Below are 27,404 nucleotides of genomic sequence, written 5' to 3' on the forward strand. Positions count from 1 at the left end.
AAACTCCTGGGGAGAGAGGAAGAACATCAGAAACCAGGAGATTGGAGACTTGAATTTGTGAGTGATTTGGCATTTGGGATTAACTTTTTGACAATATTTGAGAGGAAGGAGGTGACAGAGGAGGAAAAATTGCGGCACTGAAAGTGACTTATTAATTCTCTGAATTGAGTTCAATAGGATTATTGGCTTTATTTAATACAGCTGGTAGGACAGATTGTTAAGTGACCAAGAAGAGATGACTATTGGATTTTGGAGGGAATAATAGGTGAAGGAGATTTGCACATTGAACTCAAAACCGGGAAGGGGAAAGAAGGAAGAGGAAGAAGGAAGAAGAGACCAACAGAAGGCTGGGAAGGATTGACTTCTTATTGCGATTAATCAGCACATTATACCATTCGCTCCCCGGAGTGCTGGGAAGAAACTCAAAACTTAAACCTTTAGCTTGAAGACTGACTATAAAGTTTATTTTATATTTTTTCTCTTATCACATTTCTTTATTTGTTGGAATTTCTATTTGGTAATACTTTAATATTACCATTTGGGCACTATTTTTACAATTTGAACCTCTAGCCCCTTGCTTATTGACTGCCTCAAATCAAGGAGTTAAACACTGAATGGTGATCTGGGACAATATATCCAATATAGTGCAACAACAAAAACAAATATTAAGAGAGATGACCTCCACGACAACTATGGCTTTGAAATCGGGAAAGAAGATCACCCCGACCCTAACAACTACTTTAACTTCTGCTTCACCAACAATCCAAAAACCATTGAAGAATCTCTAATAGGGGAAAAACAGTCCAATGTCTCTAACGTTAATATACAAGCTACTCTACTATCCTTGCAAGAAGCAATATCCAAGATGCAAGAAATAATGATTAAGAATCACATAGAAACCAGAGCGGATATTAGCGAATTAAAAGATGAGATGGAAAAGCTTAAAGTGGAAATGAAAGCAGATTTACTTAAGGTGGAGGATAAGATAGGGTCCTTGCAACAGGCTATGGAGAAAAACGAAGTTAAGATAAGAGAAATAGAGAGTAGGACAGAACGGATGGAGACAAACTTTGGAAGGATAGAGGAGGAATTTAGAAATGTAACTAGAGAAACTGAAGACTCCTCGTCCACCTCGAAATGGATAAAGCAGCGGCATATTTAAGGTTTCAAAATGTGGTAGAAGCAAAAAATGAAGAACTAGAACAATTAATGGCAGAACTATTGGCTGAATGGTTAGGGAAAGAAAAAGACGATCTAATCAAAGAATTTGACGAGGTGTATAGGGTCAGCACAAGTTATGCTAGACGCCATAACTGCCCAAGAGAAATTCATATTCGTTTCACAAGGAGGTGTGTGAGAGACCTAATTCTTAAAAGGTCCAGAGAAGAAACAATAACATATAGAGGTAAAGAGATTACGATCCTAAAACAAATCCCAAGGAAAGTGAGGGTCATAAGACAGGATTATAAATTCTTGGCCAATTATTTAAATAAAAAAGAAATTCCTTTTAAATGGTTAATCCCAGAAGGGATGTTAATAACTTGGAAAGAGAGAAAAATCAAAATAGATTCTATAGAACAGGCCCAAGACTTTCATGATCAGCTAATAGGCACGGATAACCAATACACCAAGGAGGAAACTAAAAGGAAACCACAGGATGATCGTAATCGCCATAGAAACCAAAAAGAAGGACTTCCTCAAAATTTAGGGAACGACAAACCACAACCAGGGAGAGAAGAACCAATCTCACAACAACAGCAAGAAGAAAACCGAATCATCACTAGACAAAAAAAACTAAACAGACCTAGATAAATGGAGATAGGAAAGAAACTCCTCTCCATTAATATAAATGGTTTAAATTCAACATCTAAAAGGAAAAGGATATTAACTAAATTAATTAGACAAAACGCTGACATAATATGCCTACAAGAAACACACATTAGGAAAAAGGATGAAAGATATTTAATTTGCCCGAAACTTGGAAAACTTTTTACAGCACCAGCAGACAAACATAAAAAGAAAGGAATTGCAATATTTGTGAAAGATGATGTAAAAGCAGAACTAATCTGGTCGGATCCGGAAGGAAGAACTCTGGTTATACAAATTTGGATTAATCATATCACATTTTTATTGGTAGCAATCTGCGCATAAATGAAGAACAAGGGAAATTTTTTAAAGATCTTCATCAGAGAATAATAGGTTTCGAAAAAAGGAATATCTGCATGATAGGCGACTTCAACTCCATTGCTGATCATCAAAAAGACCATAGTAATGTGAATAAGAACAAGAAAGGGAAAAGAGAATTTTCTATGCCCTGTAAGGACATGATGAAAGAATTAAACTTAATAGACTTATGAGAAAACTAAACCCAGAAGAGAAACAGTTCACATATTATTCAAATCCACACAAAATCTGGACTAGAATAGATATGGCCTGGATGGATGGGGAATTGGCCAATGAAATAAAAGAAATTAAAATCCTACCAAATGAATGGGCCGACCACAACCCAATACAACTAATTTGGAGAGATAGGAGAAAAACAAAGAAAAGATGGACACTAAATACTCAGTTAATAAACGAAGAAGAGTACATTAAGAAGCTGAAAGAGGAATTAAATTATTTTCTAAAAGAAAATAATAATGAAGCAACCACGAAACAAAATATTTGGGATACAATGAAGGCAATTATAAGAGGAACAACAATCTCCTATAATGCCATGAGAAATAAAAGAATACATGCCCAACAAAATAAATTCCAACAACAAATTAAAGAATTAGAAATACAACTTCAAAAATCCCCTAAAACCAGAGAACACAAAATCAGTTAATAACAATTAAACATAAATTGAACTTACTTGAACAAGATAAAATAGAAATTAACTTGAAAAGGTCCAAACAAAATTATTTTGAGCATGCAAATAAACCAGGAAGATGGCTATCCCATAAACTTAAAAAAATGGAAGAAAAGAGATTGATACACCAACTAATGGATGAGAAAGATGTCTTACAACATGAGATAGAGAAGAAAAAAAGATATCATTTACAACTATTTTCAAAGATTATATAAAAAGGAGGAAGTTAATGAAGATAAAATAAGAACTTATTTAGAGGAGACGAATGACAAGGTAATTGGAGAGGAATGGATAGAGTTATTGAATAAAGATATTACATGGTCTGAATTGAAGTCAGCAATGGAGAATCAAAGTAATAACAAATCTCCAGGACCAGATGGGATTCCGCAGAACTATATAAAGCAATATTGGAACTAGTAGGACCACTGATGCTGGAAGTGTTTAATGAGGTACTTCTGGCAGCCAAGATGCCGGACTCGTGGAGGGGGCGCTGATTTCGCTAATCCCGAAGGAGGATGCAGATCATAGATACATCAACAACTATAGACCGATTTCACTTTTAAATGCCGATTATAAATTGTTTACTTCTATCATAGCTAATAGAGTAAAACAAGCTTTAAATCCACATATACATGAAGATCAAAATGGATTTCTTCCGTCCCGACAAATAAAGAACAATTTAAGAACCGTTATCGATGTCCTAGAATATTATGAAGCCCACCCGGAGAAACAATCCGCACTCATGTTTTTAGATGCTGAGAAAGCATTTGATAACTTAAATTGGCACTTTTTAATTCAAAAAATTTACAATATGAGTCTTGGCACCAAATTTGAAAACATTATAACAACTATTTACAACACACAACAGGCTAATATACTAATCAATGGCGAACAAACAGATCCAATAAATATAGAAAAAGGTGTCAGACAGGGCTGCCCTCTCTCACCTCTTCTTTTCATTTTTGCCCTAGAATCACTCTTAACACGGGTTAGACAAAACTCTGAAATTAGAGGAGTGAGGGTCAAATCAGAAGAATATAAACTACAAGCGTTTGCTGACGATATGGTTTTCTTTTTGGAGGAACCCATGGAAAAAGGTTATAATCTAATAAAAGAATTAGAACAATTTGGCACAGTGGCAGGATTAAAAATTAATAGAAAAAGACGAAATTAATGACCAAAAATTTAACAGAAAACCAGAAGGAAGAATTAGAAACAATGATGGGGATACAGGTAACAAAAAGGGTCAAATATTTAGGAATATGGTTAACACCACAAGGTAAATCACTCAAAGAGAACAATTATGATAAACTACTTCAACAAACAAAGAAAGATTTAGAATCCTGGAATAAGTTGCAGCTTTCCTTATTGGGCAGGATTGCCTCGATTAAAATGAATATATTACCAAAATTTCTTTATTTATTCCAGACAATCCCAATTAAGTTGTCAAAAAACTTTTTTGAAGAATTAAATAAGATCACACTTAAATTTATTTGGCAGGGGAAAAAACCCAGGATCAATGTAAAGGCCTTACAAGATGCTAAAAGTAGAGGGGGTCTAGCCCTTCCAAATTGGGAATTATATTATTCGGCAGCTATCTTATTATGGATAAAAGACTGGGTGAACTTACTTAACAAAAGAATTTTAGCATTAGAAGGGCATGACCTCCAGAGAGGGTGGCATGCCTTCTTATGGGAAGTGGGGAAACCCAAGCAGTCTTACTTTCATAGACACCTCATTAGGGACTCATTATTAATTAATTGGAAAAAAATATGCAAAAACACTATCTAAAAATTCGATCTGGCTATCAACAATGGAGGCAATGGTACATCCCAATAATTTGGACATAACAAAAATGATTAAATATAAAGATTTATTAGATCCGCAAGGGAAATTAAAAACTCGACAAGAACTACAGGAACAGGGATTTAAAATTGATCAGTGGTTATATATACAAATCCATAGCAGATACAAACAAGATATAAAAGACTTTGGAATTTATAACAAACTGCAGTATTTAGATAAAATTTTACTAGGATCAAACAAAAAGAACATATCCAAATTCTATAAATACTTACTGGAAGTAGAATTAGAACAGGAGATAGTCAAAGGGAACATGATAGCCTGGAGCAGGAATGTCGGAAGAAGTATTACATTATCAGAATGGGAAAAGATTTGGAACAGAAATATTAAGATTACAAAATCGGCAGCATATAAAGAAAATACATACAAAATGTTTTATAGATGGCACTTGCCCCCTTCGAGGTTGGCGAAAATGAATCCAAACACGAGTCCAAAATGCTGGAAATGTAAAAGCATAGAAGGAACCTACTTTCATATGTGGTGGTCTTGCAAAGAAACCCAGAAATATTGGCAAAAAATCAGAAAATGGTTGGAGGAGATAACCAAAGAACAAATCGAATACAAACCAGAGTTCTTCCTACTAGGGATCTCTGATAAACATTTACCCAAAAAGATGAAATATGTAACAATTCATATCCTAACTGCAGCCAGATTAGCGTTTGCCCAGTGTTGGAAATCACCCTATGCACCTACAGATCAAATGGTCATCCAGAAAATATGTGATTGTGCAGAAATGGATAAATTAACTATAGCACTTAAAAACAAAGAGGCTTCAACATTTTACGATAATTGGAACTCTTGGTATAATTGGTTAGTCCAGAGATAAACTGCTTAATGGACAATGGGTAATTTAAGCATAGATATCGATAAGATGTGTGTATTCAAATTAAGGTAGGAGAATTGGATCTTGCAGACTGTCAAAAAGGATATTGTTTGTTTTTAAACGCATCTTTTTTTTTCTTTTTTCTCTTTCTCTTCCTTTGTTTCTTTCTTTCTTTTACATCTCCTCTTCTCTTTTCTTTCCAGTTTGTAAGACCGAGTGTTCTTTTTTTGTTTTTTTCCTTTTGTGTATGTAATGTCGATATGTTTTTAATTGTAAATTTAATAAAATTTATTTAAAAAAAAAAAAAAGAAATAAAAAAGAAGGTTTTGGGGAACAACGTGTGATTGTTACTGTCTCAGGAAGCATTGATCAGAACAATATTGTTACTCCCATGCAAATCCCTATGTATTACGGCAGCGGAACTTCAGTTTCTTCTTAAAAAGCTAAAATCTGATTAATGAACAGTTTGTTAGGAAAGAAAGAGCCCAATGTCCTTGAATAATGTGGAGGAGGTCGCACATCCAAATCTATTTCCGTTTGTATCTATGCCAATGTTTCTCAGCCATGGCAATTTGAAGGTTTATGGATTTCAACTCCCAGAATTCCCCAGCCAGCGATGCTGACTGGGGAATTCTGGGAGTTGAAGTCCATGAGTCTTCAGGCCATGGTTGAGAAACACCAATCTACAGTATGCATTCATTAAGTCCTTGGAGTCATTCTTGGCAAGAGGAATAAATCCAGAAAGCATAGTTTCCATCCTGTCCTTCTCCTGGGGCCTTTAGCTTTTTCCTTTCTTAATTAGGATTCTTTTAACTTTCTCTTTGGGAGATGTTATGGCTGGCAGATTTAGAGAAGACTCTCAAACTCTATATTTTGCTTTTTTTTTGTTTGGTTTGGTTTTTTTTCCCTCAGAAGATTCAAGATGGAAACACCCTATTAATTTGCGAACTGGGAACACGTCTTTCATATTTCACTGACTAAATCTGTTATTTATCATCTCCTGGGGTTATTTCTAAGCTAAGCAACAGTGATCTTCAGCCAAGGCACGTTCTCCTGTTAGGCAGAAGGAAGCAGCTCCCTCAAAAAGCAGATTCTGGAGTGCCATAAAGGAGATAAGGAGTTGACCATCCGACTCTCCTGAAATAGATTACTAGACTCAGAATCAGTGGTGGCATTCTACCGGTTTGGGCCGGTTCAAGCGAACCGGTAGTAAAAAATGCTACCGATTGGCCGAATCTGTAGTAAACACACATTTACTGATTCAGCCAAACCGGTATTTCTTTCTTTCTTTTTTTTTTGACACCCCTTCACTAGAGTCTCAACATCCTTCTTATACTGTGGCGACCAAAACTGGATGCCATAATCGAAGTGTGGTCTTACTCAGCGACAACAAGGACACGTCTCCGTCAGTAGAGCTGAAGTGGATTTGCTTCTCCTCCTGGTTCTCTCCTGCCTTCTGCAGATTCCAGCCAAAATGTGCCATCAGCTAAAGAATCAAAATAGTGGTGACCCACATTCCCTTTGGGTTTGGTGAGAAGGAAGCTGAGATTGAAGCTGTCATTAATAATGCTGATTCATGGCTGTATTTTTCCAGAAACCAGATGCTATATTTTGCTCTCCTTCTTCTCCTTCTCCTTCTCCTTTTTCTTCCTCCTCCTCCCTCTTCTTCCTCCCCTCCCCCTCTCCTTCTTCTCCTTCTTCTCCTCCTCCTCCTTCTTCCTCTTCCTCTTCCTCCCTTCCTCCTCCTTCCTCCTCCTCCTTTCCTCTTCTTCCTCCCCTCCCTCCCCTCCCTTCTCCTTCTTCTCCTTCTCCTCCTCCTTCCTCCTTCTCCTTCTTCTTCTTCCTCCCCCCTCCTTCTCTTCCTCCTCCTTCCTCCTCCTCTTCTTCTTCCCCCTCCCTCTTCCTCCCCCCTCTCCTTCTCCTTCCTTCTCCTTCTCCTTCTCCTCCTTTCCTTCTTCTTCTCCTTCTCCTTCTTCTTCCTCCCTCCCTCCTTCTTCTCTTCTTCCTCCTCCTCCTTCTTCCTCTTCCTCCCCTCCCTTCCTCCTCCTTCCTCCTCCTCCTTCCTCCTCTTCTTCCTCCCCTCCCTCTTCCTTCTCTTCTTCTCCCTCCTCCTTTCCTTCTCCTCCTTCTCCCTTCTTCTTCCTCCTCCTTCTCTTCCTCCTCCTTCTCCTCCTCTTCTTCTTCCCTCCTCTTCCTCCCCTCTCCTTCTCCTCTCCTCCTTTCCTTCTTCTTCTCCTTCTCCTTCTTCTCTCCTCCCTCCCCTCTCCTCCTTCTCCTTCCTCCTCCTCCTCCTCCTCCTTTTTTTGCATAGGGGTTAGAAAAGAGAATTTGCTCATATCTGTCATCCGAGAGCTTAGTTAAAAGGCAAACTGTACTCTAATTCCCTTGAGATTAATAGAACTCCTGTATGGCCCTCAAAGTTTGAGCCTACCTTAATCTAGCTTTTACTTTGGTTTCTAGTAGTAACTAGCACAATCTTTTGCACAACAAAAGAGAACATTTTTTTAAAAAAAATCACCCTTTCTATCCCAGCTGCATTTTTATTTTGATGAAAAACAAGCAGTCCTCACCCTACGACAGTTCATTTAATGACCATTCGAAGTTATGGCAGCCCTGAAAAAAGTGACTTATTATGACCATTTTTCACAGTTACGACAGTTGCAGTGTCCCCCACAGCCACGTGATTAAAATTCAGCCGCTTGGCAACCGACTCATACTTATGAAATTAAGAAAGATTGTACCATGGGGCACTTAACAAATGTCTCACTTAGGAACAGAAATTTGGACTCCATTGTGGTCGTAGGTGGAGGATCCCCTGTGCTTTCTGTAATTACTAATAGGCAGGGGTGGGCTATTGGGGGTTCGCAGGGGTTCGGGAGATCCCCTAGCTAAGATTCTGTGCAGCTTGGAGAACCCCCAAATCCCACTCCTGGCTGGCCCTGCCCACCCCTCCCAGCCCCTCCACGCCTAGGAGTCCCCACGCGGCCTGTTTTGGATGCAGGTAAGTGCAGGACACACACAGAGGCTCTGGGAGAGTGAAAAACGGGCCTCCCGGAAGTTCAGGAAGGGTGGAAATGGGCCCATTTCCGGCCTTCGGATGGCCTCGGGAGCCAAAGAAGGCCATTTTTGCTCTCCCAGAGGCTTGAGGAAAGCCTCCGGAGCCCAGGGAGGGCAACCCCCCCCCCCCCCGCCATGGTGCAGGAGGCTGACTAGGCCACAGCCACCCAGCCACCGGGCAGAGAACCTGTTGCTAAAAATTTTGAAGTCCACCCCTGAGAAGGAGAGGAGAGGAGAGAGAAGGGAAGAGGAAGAGAAGAGAGAAGGGAAGGGAAGGGGAAGGGGAAGGGGAAGGGGAAGGGGAAGAGAAGAGAAGAGAAGAGAAGAGAAGAGAAGAGAAGAGAAGAGAAAGAAGAGAAGAGAAGAGAAGAGAAGAGGATAAGGGAAGAAAGGGAAAGAGAAGAGAAGAGAAGAGAAGAGGATAAGGGAAGGGAAAGAGAGAGAAGAGAAGAGAAGAGAAGAGAAGAGGATAAGGGGAAGGAAGGGAAAGAGAAGAGAAGAGGATAAGGGAAGAAGAGAGAAAGAGAAGAGGATAAGGGAAGGGAAAGGGAAAGAGAAGAGAAGAGAGAGAAGAGAAAGGAAGGGATGGGAAGAAGAGAAGAGAAGAAGATAAGGGAAGGGAAAGGGAAGAGAAGAAGAGAAGAGAAGAGAAGAGAAGAGAAGAAGGGAAAGGAAGGGACAGGAAGAGGAGAGGAGAATTAAAGAGAAGAGAAGAGAAGAGAAGAGAAGAGAAGAAGATAAGGGAAGGGAGGGGAAAGGGAAGAGAAGAGAAGAGAAAGAAAAGAGAAGAGAAGAGAAGAAGGGAAAGGAAGGGACAGGAAGAGGAGAGGAGAAGAGAAGAAGATAAGGGAAGGGAAAGGGAAGAAAAGAGAAGAAGATAAGGGAAGATAAGGGAAGGGAAGGGAAAGGAAAGGAAGGGGAGAGGAGAGAAGAGGAGAGAAAGCCCACTCCTGCTAATGTAGGTGATACCCTTGGTCAGGTTTTCTCATTCCATATATAGAGAAAATTGTCAAAAAACTACTAACTGCTCATCAGAAGGATGAAAAATTGGCATCATTTCTTTTTGTTCTTTTTTCTGGTTTCTTACTAATCAATCCTTGGGATAAAATACATGTTTCTGGGAAAATGACATGCATGTATAATGGTGTCTGCAAGGATTGTCCTCAGTTAATTGGGTTTAAGATTGATGTGCATATTAATGAATCTCTTTTTTATATTCCATCATATCTCTGTAGAATTTTTAGCAAACTTCTTTTGTTTCAAATACATTTCTGAACTCTTATTCTGGATATAGGAGGGAGGAGAAGCTGCAATTAATGAAGCTTCCTACTTAGTTTTATTCATTGGATTAATTAATGCAATTAATTGATTGATTGATTGGTTAATGAAGAATAATAGCACTTAGATTACTGCATCCAGTTTTGGTCACCGTGTTTTTAAAAAAGATGTAGAAACTGGAAAGAGTTCAGAGAAGAGCAACAAAGATGATTAGGGGACTGGAGGCTAAAACATATGAAGAACGGTTGCAGGAACTGGGCATGTCTAGTCTCGTGAAAAGAAGGACCAGGGGAGACAATTCTTCCAGTATTTGAGGGGTTGCCCCAAAGAAGAGGGAATCAATTTATTCTCCACAGCACCAGGACAAGAAACAATGGATTAAAACTAGTCAAGAAGAGAAGCAACCTAGAACTAAGGAGAAATTTCTTCCCTGTGAAAAAACCCCGCAGAAGTTGTAGGTTCTCCACCACTGGAGATTTTCAAGAAGAGACTGAACAACCATTTGTCTGGAATAGTATAGGGCTGTAATGGCAAACCTATGGCACGTGTGCCACAGGTGGCACACAGAGCCATTTGTGCTGGCACGCAAGCTGCAGGCAAACTTACCTCACCGCACATGCACGCGCCTCACAGCTGATTTTCGGTGGGTTTGAGGCTTTCGCCTCCCAAAGGCTTGAGGAAGGTTTCTGCAGGCTTTGCAGGCTGAAAACTAGCCCCATTTGTCACTTCCTATTTTTCCGAAAATACCGGAAGTGACAAAACAGGGCTAGTTTTCGGCCTGCAACGCCTGCAGAAGCCTTCCTCAAGCCTTTGGGAGGCCGAAAACGCCTCAAACCCACCGAAAATCAGCTGTGAGGCGCAGTGCAGGTAAGGGGGTGGTGGGGGTTGGTGGGTGGAGATTGCGTGCACATGCATAGGGGGCGTGGGGGGGGCATGTGCATTGCCTTCTGGGTGCTGGCACGCAAGCACGTGCAAGCGCGCACACAGTTTTTGGCACAGGAGCCCCAAAAGGTTAGCCACCACTGGTATAGTGTCTCCTGGCTGAGCAGTGGGTTGGACTAGAAAACTCCAGAGTTCTTTCCAACTCTGTTATCCAGCAGGTTCTGACCAGTTCTGGAGAACCAGTAGCGGAAATTTTGAATAGTTCAGAGAACCGGCAAATCCCACCTCTGACTGGCCCCGCCCCCATCTATTCTCTGCCTCCCACTGAGTCCCAGCTGATCTGCTGGGTCTTCTTTGGTTGCCCTGCACAGGAGAATGGAGCTGGAAAGCAGGTTAGTGGGGTGGGGAGGAAATGGGATTTTATAATAACCTTCCCCCAGGAGTGGGGAGGGAATGGAGATATTGCAGTATCCTTCCCCTGCCATGCCCACCAAGCCACGCCCACAGAAGAGGTAGTAAAAAAAAATTGAATCCCACCACTGCAAGTGTTATCCTGTTAAGATTAATTACCATTTTTGTAAACAAGCTCCATTTAGGATTACGGGCGTAACCTTTTGCTTTGGACTGCCCAGCACTTCCTGCTTTCTTGAAAGAGAAAAAAAAATACATATATCTCAGGTCTATTATCAAGATGGCTGAACATTTTTAGAGCTAAGTTTAGTTACCTTCACTGAATACTTGCAGATGTGCTCGCTCTTGCTTGATGCTTACCGAGCCTCAAACTATCTATCAAAGTTTAAATATAGAAAGAACACTCTGTTCCTTTTGCCTATTTCCAAACAAAAAATCTCCAGGATGCTTTTTTTTTTTTTCTTGAGAGCAAAAGTTTCTAAGGCACTTAGAATGAGCAAAATAACCAATGAATTAATTGACGTTTACACAGAGCTGAGTTCTTTCCTGCTTTCCGCCCCCCTATTTTCAGATTCTTCTGAAGGTTCTTTAAAAGCCTTGACAAATCGAGGAGAGATAAACGCCTACGTTCTTCGTCAAACCGGAGAAGTTAATCTGGTTTCTCAGGAAGGTGAGTGAGTTAGTAAATTTAAAGATTAATATTGGGGATTGCTGGGCTGCCTTGAAGAGCAATTTCCCCACTTAAGATGCCCTGCAACCAGGAGAATTAAAATAATCTCTCTATATAAAAGCAAAAGACCACTCAGGCATCATCACAAAATCTCCAGAACCGTAAAACCTACAAACTTGAAATTCGGCACATATGTTCCTCTTGGCTTCTAGGTGCTCACTAGGAAAGGATTTTTCAAAATGACCATCAGAGCATTAGTATTTCATATATTATTATTATTATTATTATTATTATTATTATTATTATTATTATTATTATTATTATTATTATTATTATTATTATTATTATTATTATTATTACGCTCTGATGCTAAAGAGTTCTACTCCCCCTCCCCACCTGAAAAGGAATCTCTTCCAAATGCAAAACACAAGCAGAGGAGAGGAGTTTCAGCTTCAGTTTTACTTTCACAGCACCAAGCAGCCTTAGTACAGAACAGTTGAGCTAAGCTACGCCCAGGCTCCTTGCTGTCTCCTTGCTCACACAGCAAATACTGTTTCACTTTCCAAACAGCCCTCAACTCTCACACACTGACAGGACACTAGCCAGATGAATATTGATGGATGCTGGTAGGCAGAGGCAGAATTTTTTTCCGTTATTTTTGTCCCCCAAAACTAAGCCCGACCACATAGTTTCGTAGCGAAGCACGGTTATGGAGCTAGTTTAAAATACTGAGCAAGTCCAGAGAAAGGATAGGCAACAAAAATGGTGCACGATCTGAGGGACAAAAACATACCAGGAGAGATTGGAGGCCTCGACTTACAACCGTTCATTTAGTGACCATTCAAAGTTACAACAGCACTGAAAAAAGTGACTTATGACCGTTTTTCACACTTACGGCCATTACATCATCCCCGAGGTCACGGGATCAACATCCAGACATCTGGCAACTGATTCATATTTACAGCGGTTGCAGTGTTGTGCAATCCTCTTGTGCGACCTTCTGACAAGTGAAACCAACGGGGATGCTGGGATCCACTTAACAACCGTGTTACTGCAGTGATTCACTTAACAACCATGGCAAGAAAGGTCGCAAAATGGGGCAAAACACAGAACGGTCTCACTTAGCAATGGAAATTTGGGGCTCCATTATGGTTGTAAGTCGAGGACCCTTCTGAAGTAACGTATCATCCATTCCCTAATATCCGCTTCAATTACTTACATGAATATTTTCTTGATTATTATTTTTGTCATGAATTTTCAAAACTAAGTTCTTAGGTTTACAGGGAAAATTAGCCTCTGATGTTTTAGAGTTAAAAAAAAAAATCCCACTTCTGAGGTAACATATCATCTGTTCCCTAATATCAGCTTCAATTAAATTAGATGAATATTTTCTTGATGATTATTTTTCTTGTGAATTTTCAAAATTAAGTTCTTAAGTGAACAGGGAAAATTAACTTCTGATGTTTTAGAGGTTTTTTTTAAAAAAACCCATTTCTGAGGTAACAAACATATCATCCATTCCCTAATATCAGCTTCAATTAAATTAGACAAATATTTTCTTGAATATTATTTTTCTTTGTGAATTTTCAAAACTAAGCTCTTAGGTGAACAGGGAAAATTAACCTCTGATGTTTTAGAGTTAAAAAAAAACCCACTTCTGATGTTACGTATCATCTGTTCCCTAATATTTATCTCCCTGTTAGTAGATAGGAGAGCGGATGGATCGGCTGTATGCGGAGGTCTTTCGCCAGCTTTGGTTCCATGTAAATATGGAGCAAACACTTAGCCAGTGTTTCTTGGCTGGATTACTCAGTATTTCCAAGCCAGAACTTGGGGGAGTCTGAAGTGAAGCCAAGAGGCAGGACCTTCCTTTCCTAAAAATGCACACTCAGTACTTTGTGCTTGCAGGAAATCCAGAGATGCTTGCAATGTGAACACTTTGTGTGTAGAGATTCTCTGACAGAACAGTGGGGAATGGAAGGATTTCTATTCCTTGCAGACGGCTGGTCATTTGCATCCTTTTAGTGGATCATTTAGAGGATCATTTAGAGGATCATCTCCTGGTTCCTGTAGCCTGCATTTTTTCCCTCTGGAAATCCATTCCTATTCCCACACCATTCCAAGGGTGTTCATCCCAAGTTGCATAGCTAAAAGTCTGTCAAAATTCTCCGTCATCCAGGTCATGGTTATTCCAAAGGTGCTTTTTTTTCAGGAGGCAACTGGACTTTCTTGCTTTTTTTCTTTTGAAGATGTTTCACTTTTCATCCAAGAAGCTTCTTCAGCTCTGACAAAACAGTGGGGAATGGAAGGATTTCTATTCCTTGCAGACAGCTGATCATTTGCATCCTTTTAGACGGTCGGTCGTTGAGGCCACTTGGAGGTTTATCTATGTCCTCAGGGTCACCTGAGTGGTACTCCTGGTTCCTGTAGTCTGCAATTTTTTTCCCTCTGGAAATCTATTCCTACTCCCACACCATTCCAAGGGTGTTCATCCCAAATTGCATAACTAAAAGTTTGTAGAGATTCTCCGTCATCCAGGTCATGGTTATCCCAAAGGTGCTTTTTCAGGAGACAACTAGACTTTCTTATTAACAAGAACCATTTACGCTAGTCAGGTGACCATGAGGACACAGATACACCTCCAAGTGGCCTCAATGCCCCTCTAAAAAGATGCAAATGACCAGCTGTCTGCAAGGAATATCAATCTTTCCATTCTCCCACCATCCAGTCATAGCTGAAGAAGCTTCTGGGATGAGAAGCGAAACGTCTTCAAAGTAAAAAACAAGAAAGTTCAGTTGCCTCCTGAAAAAAGCACCTTTGGGACAACCATGATCTGGAGGACTGAGAATCTCTACAGATTTTTAGCTATGCAATTTGGGATGAACACCCTTTGAGTGGTGTGTTGTTAAGTGAATCACTGCAGTTGTTAAGTTTGTAATCCAGTTGTTAAGGGAATCTGGCTTCCCCCATTGACTTTGCTTGTCGGAAGGTCCCAAAAGGGGATCACGTGACCCCATCACTGCGACCGTCATAAATATGAGTCAGTGGCCTAGCATGTGAATTTTGATCACATGATCATGGGGAATGCTTCAATGGTTGTAAATGTGGAAAACGGTCATAAGTCCCTTTTTTTCAATGCCATTGGAACTGAATGGTCACTAAATGAACTGTTCTAAGTCAAGGACCACCTGTATAAATCTAAGTGCTATTAGATTTGCTGTTCTGACCAAGGGTCTCCAAGACCGTAATTAAGCACACGCTTAGTTAAAACAACTCGTTTTATTTCAACGCTGGGAATTATTTTCATTCCCAGCCCGTAATGAGTCCCAAACAGTCCCTCGAGATAAGCACCCACCTTTCCCTCCTTTGAATTGCTGCCAACAACTAAAGTACCAATTGAACTATAAAAAACTAACCAAAGTACCAAGTCCACACACAGCTTCAAGGATTAATCCGAACAGAACAAATGACTTTGCTTCCTGCAAAGGTTTCATCGCCTTTGCCTGTCCTTTATACCTTATGGGAGGGGCAAACACCTCTAAGCCTTACTCCCGAGTCACCCCTTTTGTTTCAGCTGCTCTCGCCTTCTAGCAGCTCTGTGCATACACGCACTGGAAACAGGCTCCCCTTCTTCCTCTGCCTCGCTCCTTCCAGACTCTGGAGACTCCAGAGTCAGTACCCCACTCCCAGATGATCCTGGCCCCATCTCTGCATCGGACGCAGGACCCTCGTCCGAGTCCTCCCCAGACTACTGGACTGGTCCCCGTTCTTCCCCACCGTCCGATTCCGCTGCCATCTGCACAGGCTGCCTGCGAACCACAACAGCTTTGTTTGTGATAAAGAGACCTTATCCTCCCTGTCCAAAATGTGGACTTTGCTGTCTTCAAAAGAGCGACCTTTGTTTTTTTAAATGCAGATGGACTTCTGAATCTTGCCCTGAGGGGTTCCTTCTACTATCTTGTGCCACGCGTTTTGTGAAGTGGTTGTTTTGTTTCCCCAAGTGTACACATTTGGTTTTGTTTTTTTTAAAATACTTTTAACTTTATCCTGGCCAGCGTACGAGATGGGCAGTGTTTAAATTTGACAAATCGAGAAATAAAATAAACTTACACAACTTACAGAGCCGAGGTTAATATGTGCTTGTTGTAGAAGCACAAAAAAAAAACAACTGCCAACATTTTTGTTTATTTGCACCAACGGAAGCTTCCAGTTATTGTTCACGTTCCACCGCATTTAGAGCCGATATGGAAATCGTGTTCTCCTTTCTGTCATCAGGAGGCTGTCTTGAATTTTGACATCCTGCACGAATCGAAGGAGCTCTTCCAATTGCAGAAGCCGAGTTTTCGGATCCAGAATTGTAATGTATTTTCTTCTTCTGTTCTAGAGCCTGAAGTTCATCCAGCCACTGAATGGAGTTATTTAAAGTAATCAGTAGGAGTAAGGCTGGTCCCATTAGCCATGCAAACAGGTCCTCACCAAAAGAAAACTCTCACACATGGCAACTCTAAGTGCCATTTGGGCAATATGTTTTGCTTTAAAAAAAAAAAAAAAGGATCATTGACCAAATCACATTCATTTCGGGTATTTTACCATCCTTGGGGGTGGGGGAAGACATTATAGGTAGTGATCGGATTACAATGATTCCTTTAGTGATCTTTCAAAGTTATAACAGCACTATAGAAATGTTAAACTGACTGTCAACTGCATATAAAGAAAATTTGAATAAAATGTTTGACAGATGGCATTTTGCACCAACAAGATTAGCGAAAATGTATAAGGATAGATCTACTAAATGTTGGAAATGTAATCAGACATCTGGTTCATATTACCGTATGTGGAGGTAACATGTCCACAAGCTAAAAAATATTAGATGAAAATATACACCTGGTTGGAAAAAATGATAAAACAGCATATAGATATGAAAACAGAAATATTTTTATTGGGTACTAGTTCGATACCCGTGCTTCACTACGAAACTATGCGGTCGGGCTTAGTTTTTGGGGAAGAAAATAAGGGGGGGGGGGAGTAATTGTGCTCTGCCTACCATTATCCATTGCTATTCATCTGGCTAGCATCCTGTCAGTGTATGAGAGTTGAGGGCTGTTTGGAAACTGAAGCAGTATTTGCTGTGTTAGCAAGGAGACAGCAAGGAGCCTGGGTGTGGCTTAGCTCAACTGTTCTGTACTAAAGCTGCTTGGAGCTCTCAAAGTGAAACTGAAACTCTTCTCCTCTGCTTGTGTTTTGTATTTGGAAGAGATTTCTTTTCAGGTGGGGAGAGGGAGTAGAACTCCTTAGCATCAGAGCGTGTTAATAATAATATATGAAATACTAATGCTCTGATGGTCATTTTGAAAGATCCTTTCTTAGTGAGCATCTAGAAGCCAAGAGGAACATACGTGCCAAATTTCAAGTTTGTAGGCTTTACGGTTCTGGAGATTTTGTGATGATGTAAAATGGGGAGCAAATAAATGTCTCCCTTAACAACAGAGAGATTTTTGGCTCCATTGTGGTGGTAAGTTTATTTATTTTTATTTATTTTATTTATTTTATTTGCCAATTGTTTACAAGATAATAAGTATAAATGTATACATAGTTGTGAATACATGAAATGGTTACATATAAGAAAAATAAAAGAATAGGAGAAACAATAGGACAGGGACGTAGGCATTGTGGTGGTAAGTTGAGGACTAACCACATTCTTCAGTCCAGTTTTAGAGCCACAGGCATGGAGAAAAGCAAATTTTCTACTAACAACAATCATATTAGCAGAGAGGCTCATTCTGCGGTTGAAAGAATTTGCTTCATAGTTTATTTAATGTGAATCCTTTCCTCGCTCTCCATAACAGGTTCCATTAACCTCAAGGTACCTGCAACTCTTCAAACTTCTCTGAAATTGTCTGGAAGGAAGGTGGAAATCAGTCCAGAAATCCAATTGCAGGAGATCCAGACTGTCTCGAGTGAAGATCGTGTTGCAGTGACGGGTGAGATTTGTTTGTTGATAATCTCCTGAAAATACATCACATTTTCCAGTGAAGCAAATTTTCTGCAATGGGTGGCTGTCTGGGTTTACAGAACAAGCCACATCCTAAACCCCTCCCCCCCCTTTTTTTCAACTTGGCCTGTTGGAACTAACCAGAGTTCTTGAATTCAGATGTGTTTGTGAATTCCGTTTAATTTCAGCTCAGAAACAATGGTTTTAATCTTCAGCTTCTTGAGGATTAAAGCAGAAGAGACATGAATAGAATAGAATAAGAATGGAACGGAACGGAATGGAACGGAATGGAATAGATGGAATGGAACGGAACGGAATAGCAGAGTTGGAAGGGACCTTGGAGGTCTTCTAGTCCAATCCCCTGCTTAGGCAGGAAACCCTACACCGCTTCAGACAAATGGTTATCCAACATCTTTTTAAAAACTTCCAGTGTTAGAGCATTCACAACTTTTGGAGGCAAGTGGTTCCACTGATTTAATTGTTCTAACTGTCAGGAAATAGGAATAGAATTAGTATTTATCTGCTTTTATATAGAGAGTAGGGTAGAGTAGAATAGATTTCATTTTCTTTCCACTTCAAGCACAAAGTCCAAAAGCGGTTTCCAAATAAGAAACAAAATTAATCTCCGTCAATTTTTGCGCATACACAGAGAGAGAGAGAGAGAGAGAGAGAGAGAGAGAAAGGGAAAATTGAAATATGTTCGCATTTGTAATAGGGAAGAGAATCAAATGTTTTCCTGCTTTGTTTAGTGCAGGTGTGTCCATCCCACACCCCACAGACCACAGATAGCACCGGACAGCTAATAACGTGGTCCCCACAAGATCATAAACTTTTAACTTTATGATGTGAGTTTTAGCAATAACTATATTATATATTTTACATGTGGCCCAAGATAATTCCTCTTCACTCAACACAGCCCAGGCAAGCCAAAAAGTTTGGATATGCTCTCTCTCTCTCTCTCTCTCTCATACATTGAAAGAAAGATCGAAAGAAAGACAGATTGAAAGAAAGAGGTTGAGAGAGTGTGTGAGAGAGAGTGATTAAAAGAGAAAAGATAGAGAGAGAGCTGGAGAGAGAGGGGGAGAGAGGGAGAGAGAAAGAGAGATGGAGAGAGAAATTGAGAGAAACAGATAGGGTTAGAGAAATTGAGTGAGAGACAGAGAGAGATTGAGATAAAGAGAGAAAGAAATTGAGAGAGACACACAGAGAAAAAGAAATTGAGAGAAAGACAGAGAAACAGATGGGGTTAGAGAAATTGAGAGACATGGAGATTGAGAGAAAGAGGGAGAGAGAGATTGAGAGAGCTAGAGAGAGAGAAAGAGCAAAACCACACACAATGATCAAAGCAAGTCTCTCCATACATCTGTAATATGACGTATGCTCTTCAACTTAGACTGTTCATCCAAATCATGTCCGATTTATCTAAAAACTTTGGCAGGACTTGTAACCCACTTTCGTTCCTCACTTCCATGCTCCAAATGGAGTCCGTTAGACCGAAGGTTACATAGCTCTGAATAAAATAGGTTGACCTTGCTTGTCACGGTTAAGGAATGTCCTTGTTAATGGCCAGAGGGCTGGCTTGGCTGACCGTGATTTTATTTTATTTATAAGAATGGCCTTGAAGTGCAGCTGATCAGGTCGTGCTGTCCGTATTTGCAGAAAGAAACCCTTAGTCAGAAAGTTTATTTTGGAAGTGTAAAAAAATAAACCACCAGCAGCGACATGCGTCTTATTTGATGATTTGGGATGGAGGGGGTGGGCTTCCCAAATAGGAAACTAACCAAACCCATCGCATTTATTTTCTACAACAAGAATAGTGTGGAAGGCCATAAACTCCATATTTGAACCTGGAGAGAAGTTGCATAAACAACTTGTCAAGTTCCTTTGGGAGAGAGCGAGGGAGCAGTTTATAAATGTTTTTATGCTGCCTTATGAATCCCATAATCATAATTATGATTAATGAGTATTATTCATAATTACTCATAATTATAATTATGAATCTCAGAGGGACGTGGTGGCTCAGTGGCTAAGACTCTCAGCTTATCGATCAGAAAGGTTGGCAGTTCGGCAGTTCGAATCCCTAACACCGCGTAACAGTGAGCTCCCGTTACTTGTCCCAGCCTCTGCCAACCTAGCAGTTCGAAAGCATGTAAAAAATGCAAGTAGAAAAATAGGGACCGGCCCATAGATTTCCACTGCTCTCCTCTCCTCTGCCTTCTGCGCATTCGTGTATCAGGCACTGGACCCAGCTGTTCCTCCTCTTCCTCATCTGCCACCTCCAGACCTGGGGGCTGTTGACTCTCCATCTGAGGGCTGATGGATGGCCTAGGTTCTGCCTCTGCCTCTTTCTCTCTCTGCCAACTCCATTCTCTCTTCCCTCTCAGAGCTCACAGGTTGTCCTGATGCTGATTCTGACTCCCACACCTCCTCCTCCTCCTCCTCTAATTTGGCTGCTGAAGGGGCTGGCAGCCAACAGGCCACAACAACACTTTTCAGTGTGTTATCGATAATAAGAAATGCTTTATCAGAGGCTCTTCTTGCCATTATCCACTTGGCGAGTAGGTTCATTTGTGTGAGAAATAAGGTGTTGAGGCATAGAGTTCTCTTCCCAAATTCAGAATCTGGTTCATTTACCTTTGTGGATGCAGCCTGCCTTCCTCCATTCTTTGCTTCTTTGGTTTTTGTTAAGCACTGTATGAAATCTTCAGATTTCTAATACTGTTGCTCAAAGATTGAAATGTATTCAGTTTTTGTAAGATTTTTTTTTTAAGATAGTCATTTAGGCTTGGGTATATTTTGGTAGGAAGACGCTGAGTACAGAAAACAAATTAATTGCAGTGGAAAACAGCTGTTTACAGCTGGAAAAGTCTGGGCCCAAATAGAAGGGGAAAAAAAGAGGTTTGCTTCAGTTCTTACTGTAAGCTCACATTAAGAGGTCCCAAATTAATCATCATCATGTTACAGTGTTTGCTACCTGCACACTCCCACCATAAATAATAGTTCGAACTCTGCTGTTAGAGTAAAAAAAAAAAAAGCTGCATAGATGATCAGTGTAAGTCCAACAACTGCTAACGGCTATGTTCATTTTGACGTTGGGTCAAAGTCTAGTTGCATTTTTACTCTCACTCTCTCTCTCTGTCACACCTATTCATCTCCGCCCCCTGCCTTTTATCCTCAGAGCTAGGGTGGGGCTTCAGTAGCAGCGGTGGCTTTTCCATCCCAAGGACCAGCCCACAGAGTTCCACTGCTCTCCTCTCCTCTGCCTTCTGTGCATCTGCGCATCAGGCACTGGACTTAGCTGTTCCTTCTCTTCCTCATCAGCCACCTCCAGACCTGGGGGCTGTTGACTCTCATCTGAGGGCTGATGGATAATCCAGGCTCCGCCTCTCTCTCTCTCTCTGCCAGCTCCATTCCCTCTTCCCCCTCGGAGCTCTCAGGTTGCCTTGATGCTGGCCCTGACTCCTACGCCACCGCCTCCTCATCTGACTCGGCTGCTGGAGGGGCTGGCAGCCCAACAGGCCACAACAAAGGCGAATTACTTATGCTGCCACAAATATTTCCAGGTCTCTATCTCTGTCGGAAAAAGTTCTGCACAATAGAGAAAAAATACTCCTGGCCTTTTTTCCCCTGCAGATATAAAGACAATGCAGGAGAACAGCAGGCAGAGCTGTGGGGTGGATAGTCATATGCATATAGCCATATGCAGAGTGGTGCGGTGGCCTAGAGGTGGAGTTCTCACCTCACAATCAGGAGGCTGAGTTTGATCCTAGCTAGAGGCAGATATTTCTCTCCCTGGGCCCAATGGGAATGTATCTACTGAATATAACTCTGCACTGGCGACAGAAAAGGCATCTGGCCAGTAAACACTCAGTTCCATTTAGTTGCCCCAACTCCACCCCGCAAGGGATTATGGGGGTCATTAAACAACGAACATATATCATATGCACTATCATGTGCGTATGATAGTGTAAATCTTGTCTCTAAAGAAGGCAAGGTCATTATTATTTGAAATGTAGTAATTTATTCTGCCATTGTTCCTCGTTATACCTCTTGTGGATTTAATTTATGGCCTGGGTCATTTTTCCAGTAATGTATGTTTTCCTTCCCTGGACTATGTCCATGATCTAATACTGCACAGTCAGGGGAGATGAATAATTTCAACTCCACATTCCAGAGAGAGGTGAAGTTGCTGAACAAAGAGCTTTTCCCATAAATCATGTTAGCTAAGTGTTTTTACACACCACCACCACAAACAGTCCTTCCAACTTTTGTACTCGTTTTATAAAGCTTTGCTGGGGTCCTCTCGAACTTGGTTCAGTTTGCTTAGCCCTTGTACTCTCAGTCCAGAAGCCGAAAATAGACCCTAGGGAGAAAAATAACCCGGTGATAATAACCACAGGAAAAAATGTTATTTAAGCCCTTGGATTCCAGCTTGTATGGAGAGAGAACCCTTCATTTTTCATTTCAGGAAACAGCTGCTTAAGCTGTCTTAAGGCTCTCTAGGATTGTTAGAACAAGGTTTGAAAAATTGCTGTAAAAAATGTTGCCGAGTTGTTTGGAAGAAGCCATAAACTTGAGCAAGACGTGAATATTTCAGAGAGAATATAGGTACTCCTCGACGTACGATCACAGGGGAGCCCAGAATGTATGTTATTCAGTGAGAAATTTGTTAAGTGGGCTTTGCACCATTTTATGGGTCTTCTCACCACATTTGTTAAGTGAATCCCTTGCAGGTCCTAAGTTAGTAACATGGTTGTTAAGTGAGCCTGGCTTCCCCATTGACTTTGCTGGTGAGAAGGTCATAAATGTGAATTAGTTGCCAATGGTCTGAAGTTATCATCTCCGCAGCAGCTATGTAGTTGAAAATCTGTAAGTATTTTGTTTTGTCAATGGAAGTAGTATTCTTTTTTATTTTCATTCAACCAACAGATAGTATTTAATCTGGTCTCATTTATTGCTGCATTTGTGCTGGTGGTTCAGGGGTCCCCAAACTTGTGGACTTGTGGACTTCAACTCCCAGAATTCTCCAGCCAGCATAGCTAGCACAAAGGCAACACAGTCAAATAAGCAAGAGTCCTTTTATTATCTCCAACTTTTCCCTCAATGTCCAGTTACCTTCAGCTGGAGAAAAACTCTCCCAGGAACAGCCTTTAAGTGGAGGAAATTCAGTCCGAAAACAAAGCACATGCAAACTGTAACTAAAAATCCACACAAACCACACTGCAGTAATTAACTTGACAGGGCAGGAGAAGGAATTGCAGACTTGAAAGCATGGCAAAACTCACACAGTTGGAAAGACGCCAGGAACACAGATAAGCCTTGAGGATACCAGATAAATTCACGATTTGCTCCCAACAATTTGCTGCACGCAGCTTCCTTTTTTAAACACAGTTCCCAGCCGAAGCTATTGAAGGGAATCAGGGCCCTTTCCTCCCCCCAAGCCACGCAACTCATGTTGCTCCCTTCTCCGTTCCTCCCTGCGTGCCCTAGGATGAAGAGGGGGTGGGTCTGGGTCTTCCTCTGAATTCCCTCTACCTTGCTCTACCTCTCCCCTGCTCTGCCCAGCCGGACTTTGCCCTTCCCCAGTTTCTTCCACAGCCAACAGAGCCACACTCCCGCTCCCTGTCAACTGCTCGGCCTCCCCCTCCGAATCAGACTCTGACAGGGGCAGTATCCTTCCCCTGCCACGCCCACCAAGCCACATCATGCCCACCAAGCCACGCCCACAGAACCGATAGTAAAAAAAAATTTAATCCCATCACTGACTCTGTTACCTTATTAGTTGGTACCAAAATATTAATAATTCTCTTTAAGCGTACAGAGGGAGTCATCTATATAGTTACAATCAAAATTTCTAGGACCACAGAGTGTTTGATTCCGTACCTATATATATGAGATAGGTGAGGGATTATCTACATATTCTGTGCTACATTCTGCATTTTATATGTGTAATCCAATATATTATATAAAAAGTTCGCTGATAGGAATAGGAAGCAGGTGAGTGGTTCATGCTTTCATTTTGGAGAGAAAAATGATGCGTAAGAACTTGAGAATTTCTGATTACCCTTTGTCAAAAGATGCTTGTAATTTTATTATTTTGGAAAATAGTTGGAGAACATTGCATACTTCTGGCCTTGGTGCAGAACTGTTGACACAGCAATTGCTATCTATAGAACTCCGGTTCTTGTCTGACCACAGTCAACAATAACCTTCAGCAATAGAAAGTATCACTTTAAAACTGGAAATAGTCACTATCCACACCAAAAGAATCTAGATTTACCTACAGAGTGTTTTCATTAAGGAAGATCCATGCATCTTCAACTATTTGGAGCCATTATTAAAATTTAAAACTTGTCTCCAGAAGTTATAAATACTCCAACACTGGAGGTTTTTAAGAAGAAATTGGATAATCATGTGTCTGAAATGGTATAGTTTCCTGCCTAGGCTAGAAGACTAGAAGTTGGACTAGAAGACCTCCAAGGTCCCTTCCAACTCTGTTATTCTGTTCTGTTCTGTTCCATTCTCCTTCGCTCCACTCCACTCCACTCTGTATATTCTATTCTATTCTATTCTATTCTATTCTATTCTATTCTATTCTATTCTATTCTATTCTATTCTATTCTATTCTATTCTCCCATGAGCTGTTCAGAGCATCCAGAAGTGGGAGGAGCTTCAGTCTCTTCTGGAAAGGCTGGGCTTAAAACTCCGGGACGCTCCTCCTCCTCCACGGGACACCTCCCCAGCGTCCCCCAGTTTTAGCTCAGCCTTCGTGGTAAGAGGTTGTGCACTCCCTGACTGGAACGGTTTTCTGATTCAGCTAGTCAAAATTCAGGTTTGCTCTTGGGTTAATTCGGCTTGTAAATTTTTCCCCAATTAATTTGGCGATTTCAAGGCTTGTGGCTCTATTAGGTCATCACCCCCCAATCAGTTTGAGAACAGTTCTTTGTGGCTGGCAGAGCCTGCCACTCCGCAGGCAGCCTGAGACGGCCGCTTCAGGCAATTAGCTTATCTAATCCCCCGATCGTCTTATCTCTGCGATCTTGGCGGAGCGCTCGCAGCCGCGGCTCACTTCTCCTTGCCATTTCGACTGACAGGATCATTTATCTGACAATTTAGAGAGTCAGCAGCAGCGGCTCGTTAAACTGCTCAGGCAATTAACACCGGAGATTCTGCCTTCCCGCCATTTTCAACGGCTGGCTTCAAGTTCGCGCCTAAATATCACAGGCGCCATTCCCCGCTGGTTTCCCTTCTTGGGGACCGGGGCAGGTACCTTCCCACTCCACTTCCCTGGCATTATTTCTCTTTTATCTTGCTGGCATTGGATAAGCAGGCTAGTCCTTAAACAGGATTTTTTTTTTCTTTTTGCAATTGCTTTTGGATCATTACATTGGAGTGAAGCCGCAAGTGCCATTTCAAACAGCGGGACGTTTTTGACAGGAAAGGATCCATCCAGGCCCTGTATAGCTGGTTTCCCTTGTTGGGGACCAGGGATCCAGAATATTTCTTGCTTGGAGCACTTAGGGGTTTCCCTTGTTGGGGACCCTTAGATACTGTTTCCCATATACACAGTTTTACATGTAGATATAGGTACGTATATGTGTATATATATATATGTGTGTGTGTGTGTTATATGTGTTGTATGTATGTATTAGTATGTTGTGTGTATGTGTGTGTGTTATGTGATAATAGATATATAGACTTACACTCCTGGAGAAGCGTTCTACTTTCAACCACAGGGGTAGGCATCACCCCTAAGTACAATAATAATAACAACAACAATAATAATAATAATAATTTAAAAAAAATAAAGTTAGAGGCACGAGAATCAGTCCTCCACAATGGAAGGTGACAACGTCTTCCGCTCCAAGACAAATAAGTCCCGAGATAAGTCAGTGGGCCCCAAAAAGGCCTCTAAGGCGGCGGATAAGGATGCCCATAGACGGCACCAAGCCTTGGAAAGGCAGTTGCAGAAATGGGCCAGGGAGGCGGACAAGATGGCTATGACACAACAATTGGATCAGGGCCCAAGTACATTGTTGGGGCCCTTGGACTTATCCACCCAGCCCAGACAGGCTATTTCTGGACAGCCTCCCATAGGCATATCTCCTCCAATGAGCACTGCCCGGCGAATCCCAGAGGCAACCTTCACCCCTACGGCCACCAGTTTAAGACAGGAGGAGGGATTACCTGAGACTATTCCCATCGAAATGAGGCAATGGATGGAGATGGCCATACAAAAGGGCATTGCGGCTGGAGTGCAGCAATCCATCTGGACCAGACACTTTTCGGCTACTTTGGAAGCGGGATCCCTGCCTGCTCGATCCTTTGCGCATATGGGACATCATCAAACTCAGGTATTCCCAATATTCCTGACATACCAGTCCAGGGTCTTCGGGAGGAGGTGGAATTAGATGACCAGGATGTTCCCATGGAGGTGGGGTCGATCCATCAGATGGACTTGGGGTTGTCAGAGGCTGACCCACTAGAACGAGGAATGTCGGATGACGAAGGCCTCATTCCGGACCAACCTACCTTTTCTGGCCTTTTTCGTCCGCACCTCTTTAAATCTTTACTGTTCAAAGCAAAGAACACCGCTAAACTAGGCACATCAAGCCCTCATCCATTGTCAACAGGGTCTCAGGACGAATCCGAGGATCTAATATTCTCACAACCGGCTAATGAGGCAGAAACTATTCCTGTCCCTCGTATGTTTGCTGAATTAGTACAAAATCAATGGGCATCAGCAGCATCCTACCCAGCCCCAACAGGGTACGATAAACAATATTATAATTTGGCACCAGAGTTTTCAAATTTTCTCAAAACGCCGGAGGTGGATGAGCCCATTGTGGCACTGGCCTCTTCTTCAACCTTTCCCAACGAGGCCAAGGAAGCCCTGAGACCGGAGGAAAAGAGAGCAGAGTTGGCACTCCGTAGGGCGCATGTTTCTGACGCCTGGGCCATTAGGGCAGCTACAGCTGCGTCCTTTTTTACACGGTCCTCCCTACGATGGCTCTTCCACTTGAGGGATATATTGCCGGTGTCAAATGTCAGAGCCCACCAGGACATTGCTAAGATTATTGCAGCGGCAGAATTCTCTGCCGATGCCACATTTAATGCAGTCAAATTCTCGTCTAGAGCCATAGCATCTCACATATCAGCACGGAGACTGCTATGGCTCAGACATTGGCAGGCGGATACCAAGCATAAATGCAAGCTGGCATCAGCCCCAATATCGGGGGATAAATTATTTGGCAGTGTCTTGGAGCCCCTGCTTATTGAGAATAGAAACAAGAAAAAAGTGCTTCCCCCTCTTTTTTGGAGGTCTGAAAACAGAACGCCCCAGTCGTTTTGAAGGGGTTCCTTTCGGCCCTAATATCAAGGCCCATACGTTCCCAGATTGCAGAGAACATCAGGCTACAGGCCCAGTTTTAGACAGGATAGGTCAGAACCTTCCAATAGAGGTCAGCGGGGAGGCCAAAACAGAAGAAACCCCAGAGGTACCGGAGGCCGATTTTTTCATCGCCCCAAGTGAGTCCTTGACAGCAGCTCCCATTGGAGAGCGGCTAAAATTGTTTGC

General features: G+C 41.6%; 1 protein-coding gene across 9 annotated transcripts in view; it reads left to right on the forward strand.

Moving 5' to 3' along the window:
• The window catches only part of FAM185A (family with sequence similarity 185 member A), an 84,883-nt gene that overhangs the window by 27,372 nt on the left and 30,107 nt on the right, over nt 1-27,404 (forward strand). For 6 of the 9 annotated variants that reach the window (XM_087967766.1, XM_087967767.1, XM_087967772.1 and 3 more), the window contains 2 exons: nt 11,737-11,835; nt 17,682-17,816. In XM_087967766.1, coding sequence (XP_087823892.1) covers nt 11,737-11,835; nt 17,682-17,816 — 234 coding nt within the window. Of the gene's footprint in view, nt 1-6,851; nt 7,052-11,736; nt 11,836-17,681; nt 17,817-27,404 lie in introns of those variants that run through there. The other 3 variants (XM_087967770.1, XM_026677220.2, XM_087967773.1) reach the window with 2 other exon arrangements.

The sequence above is a fragment of the Notechis scutatus genome, chromosome 6, assembly GCF_049901735.1.
Source record: "Notechis scutatus isolate UNSWTSFEM ecotype Mainland chromosome 6, rNotScu1.2, whole genome shotgun sequence".
Lineage (NCBI taxonomy): Eukaryota > Metazoa > Chordata > Lepidosauria > Squamata > Elapidae > Notechis > Notechis scutatus.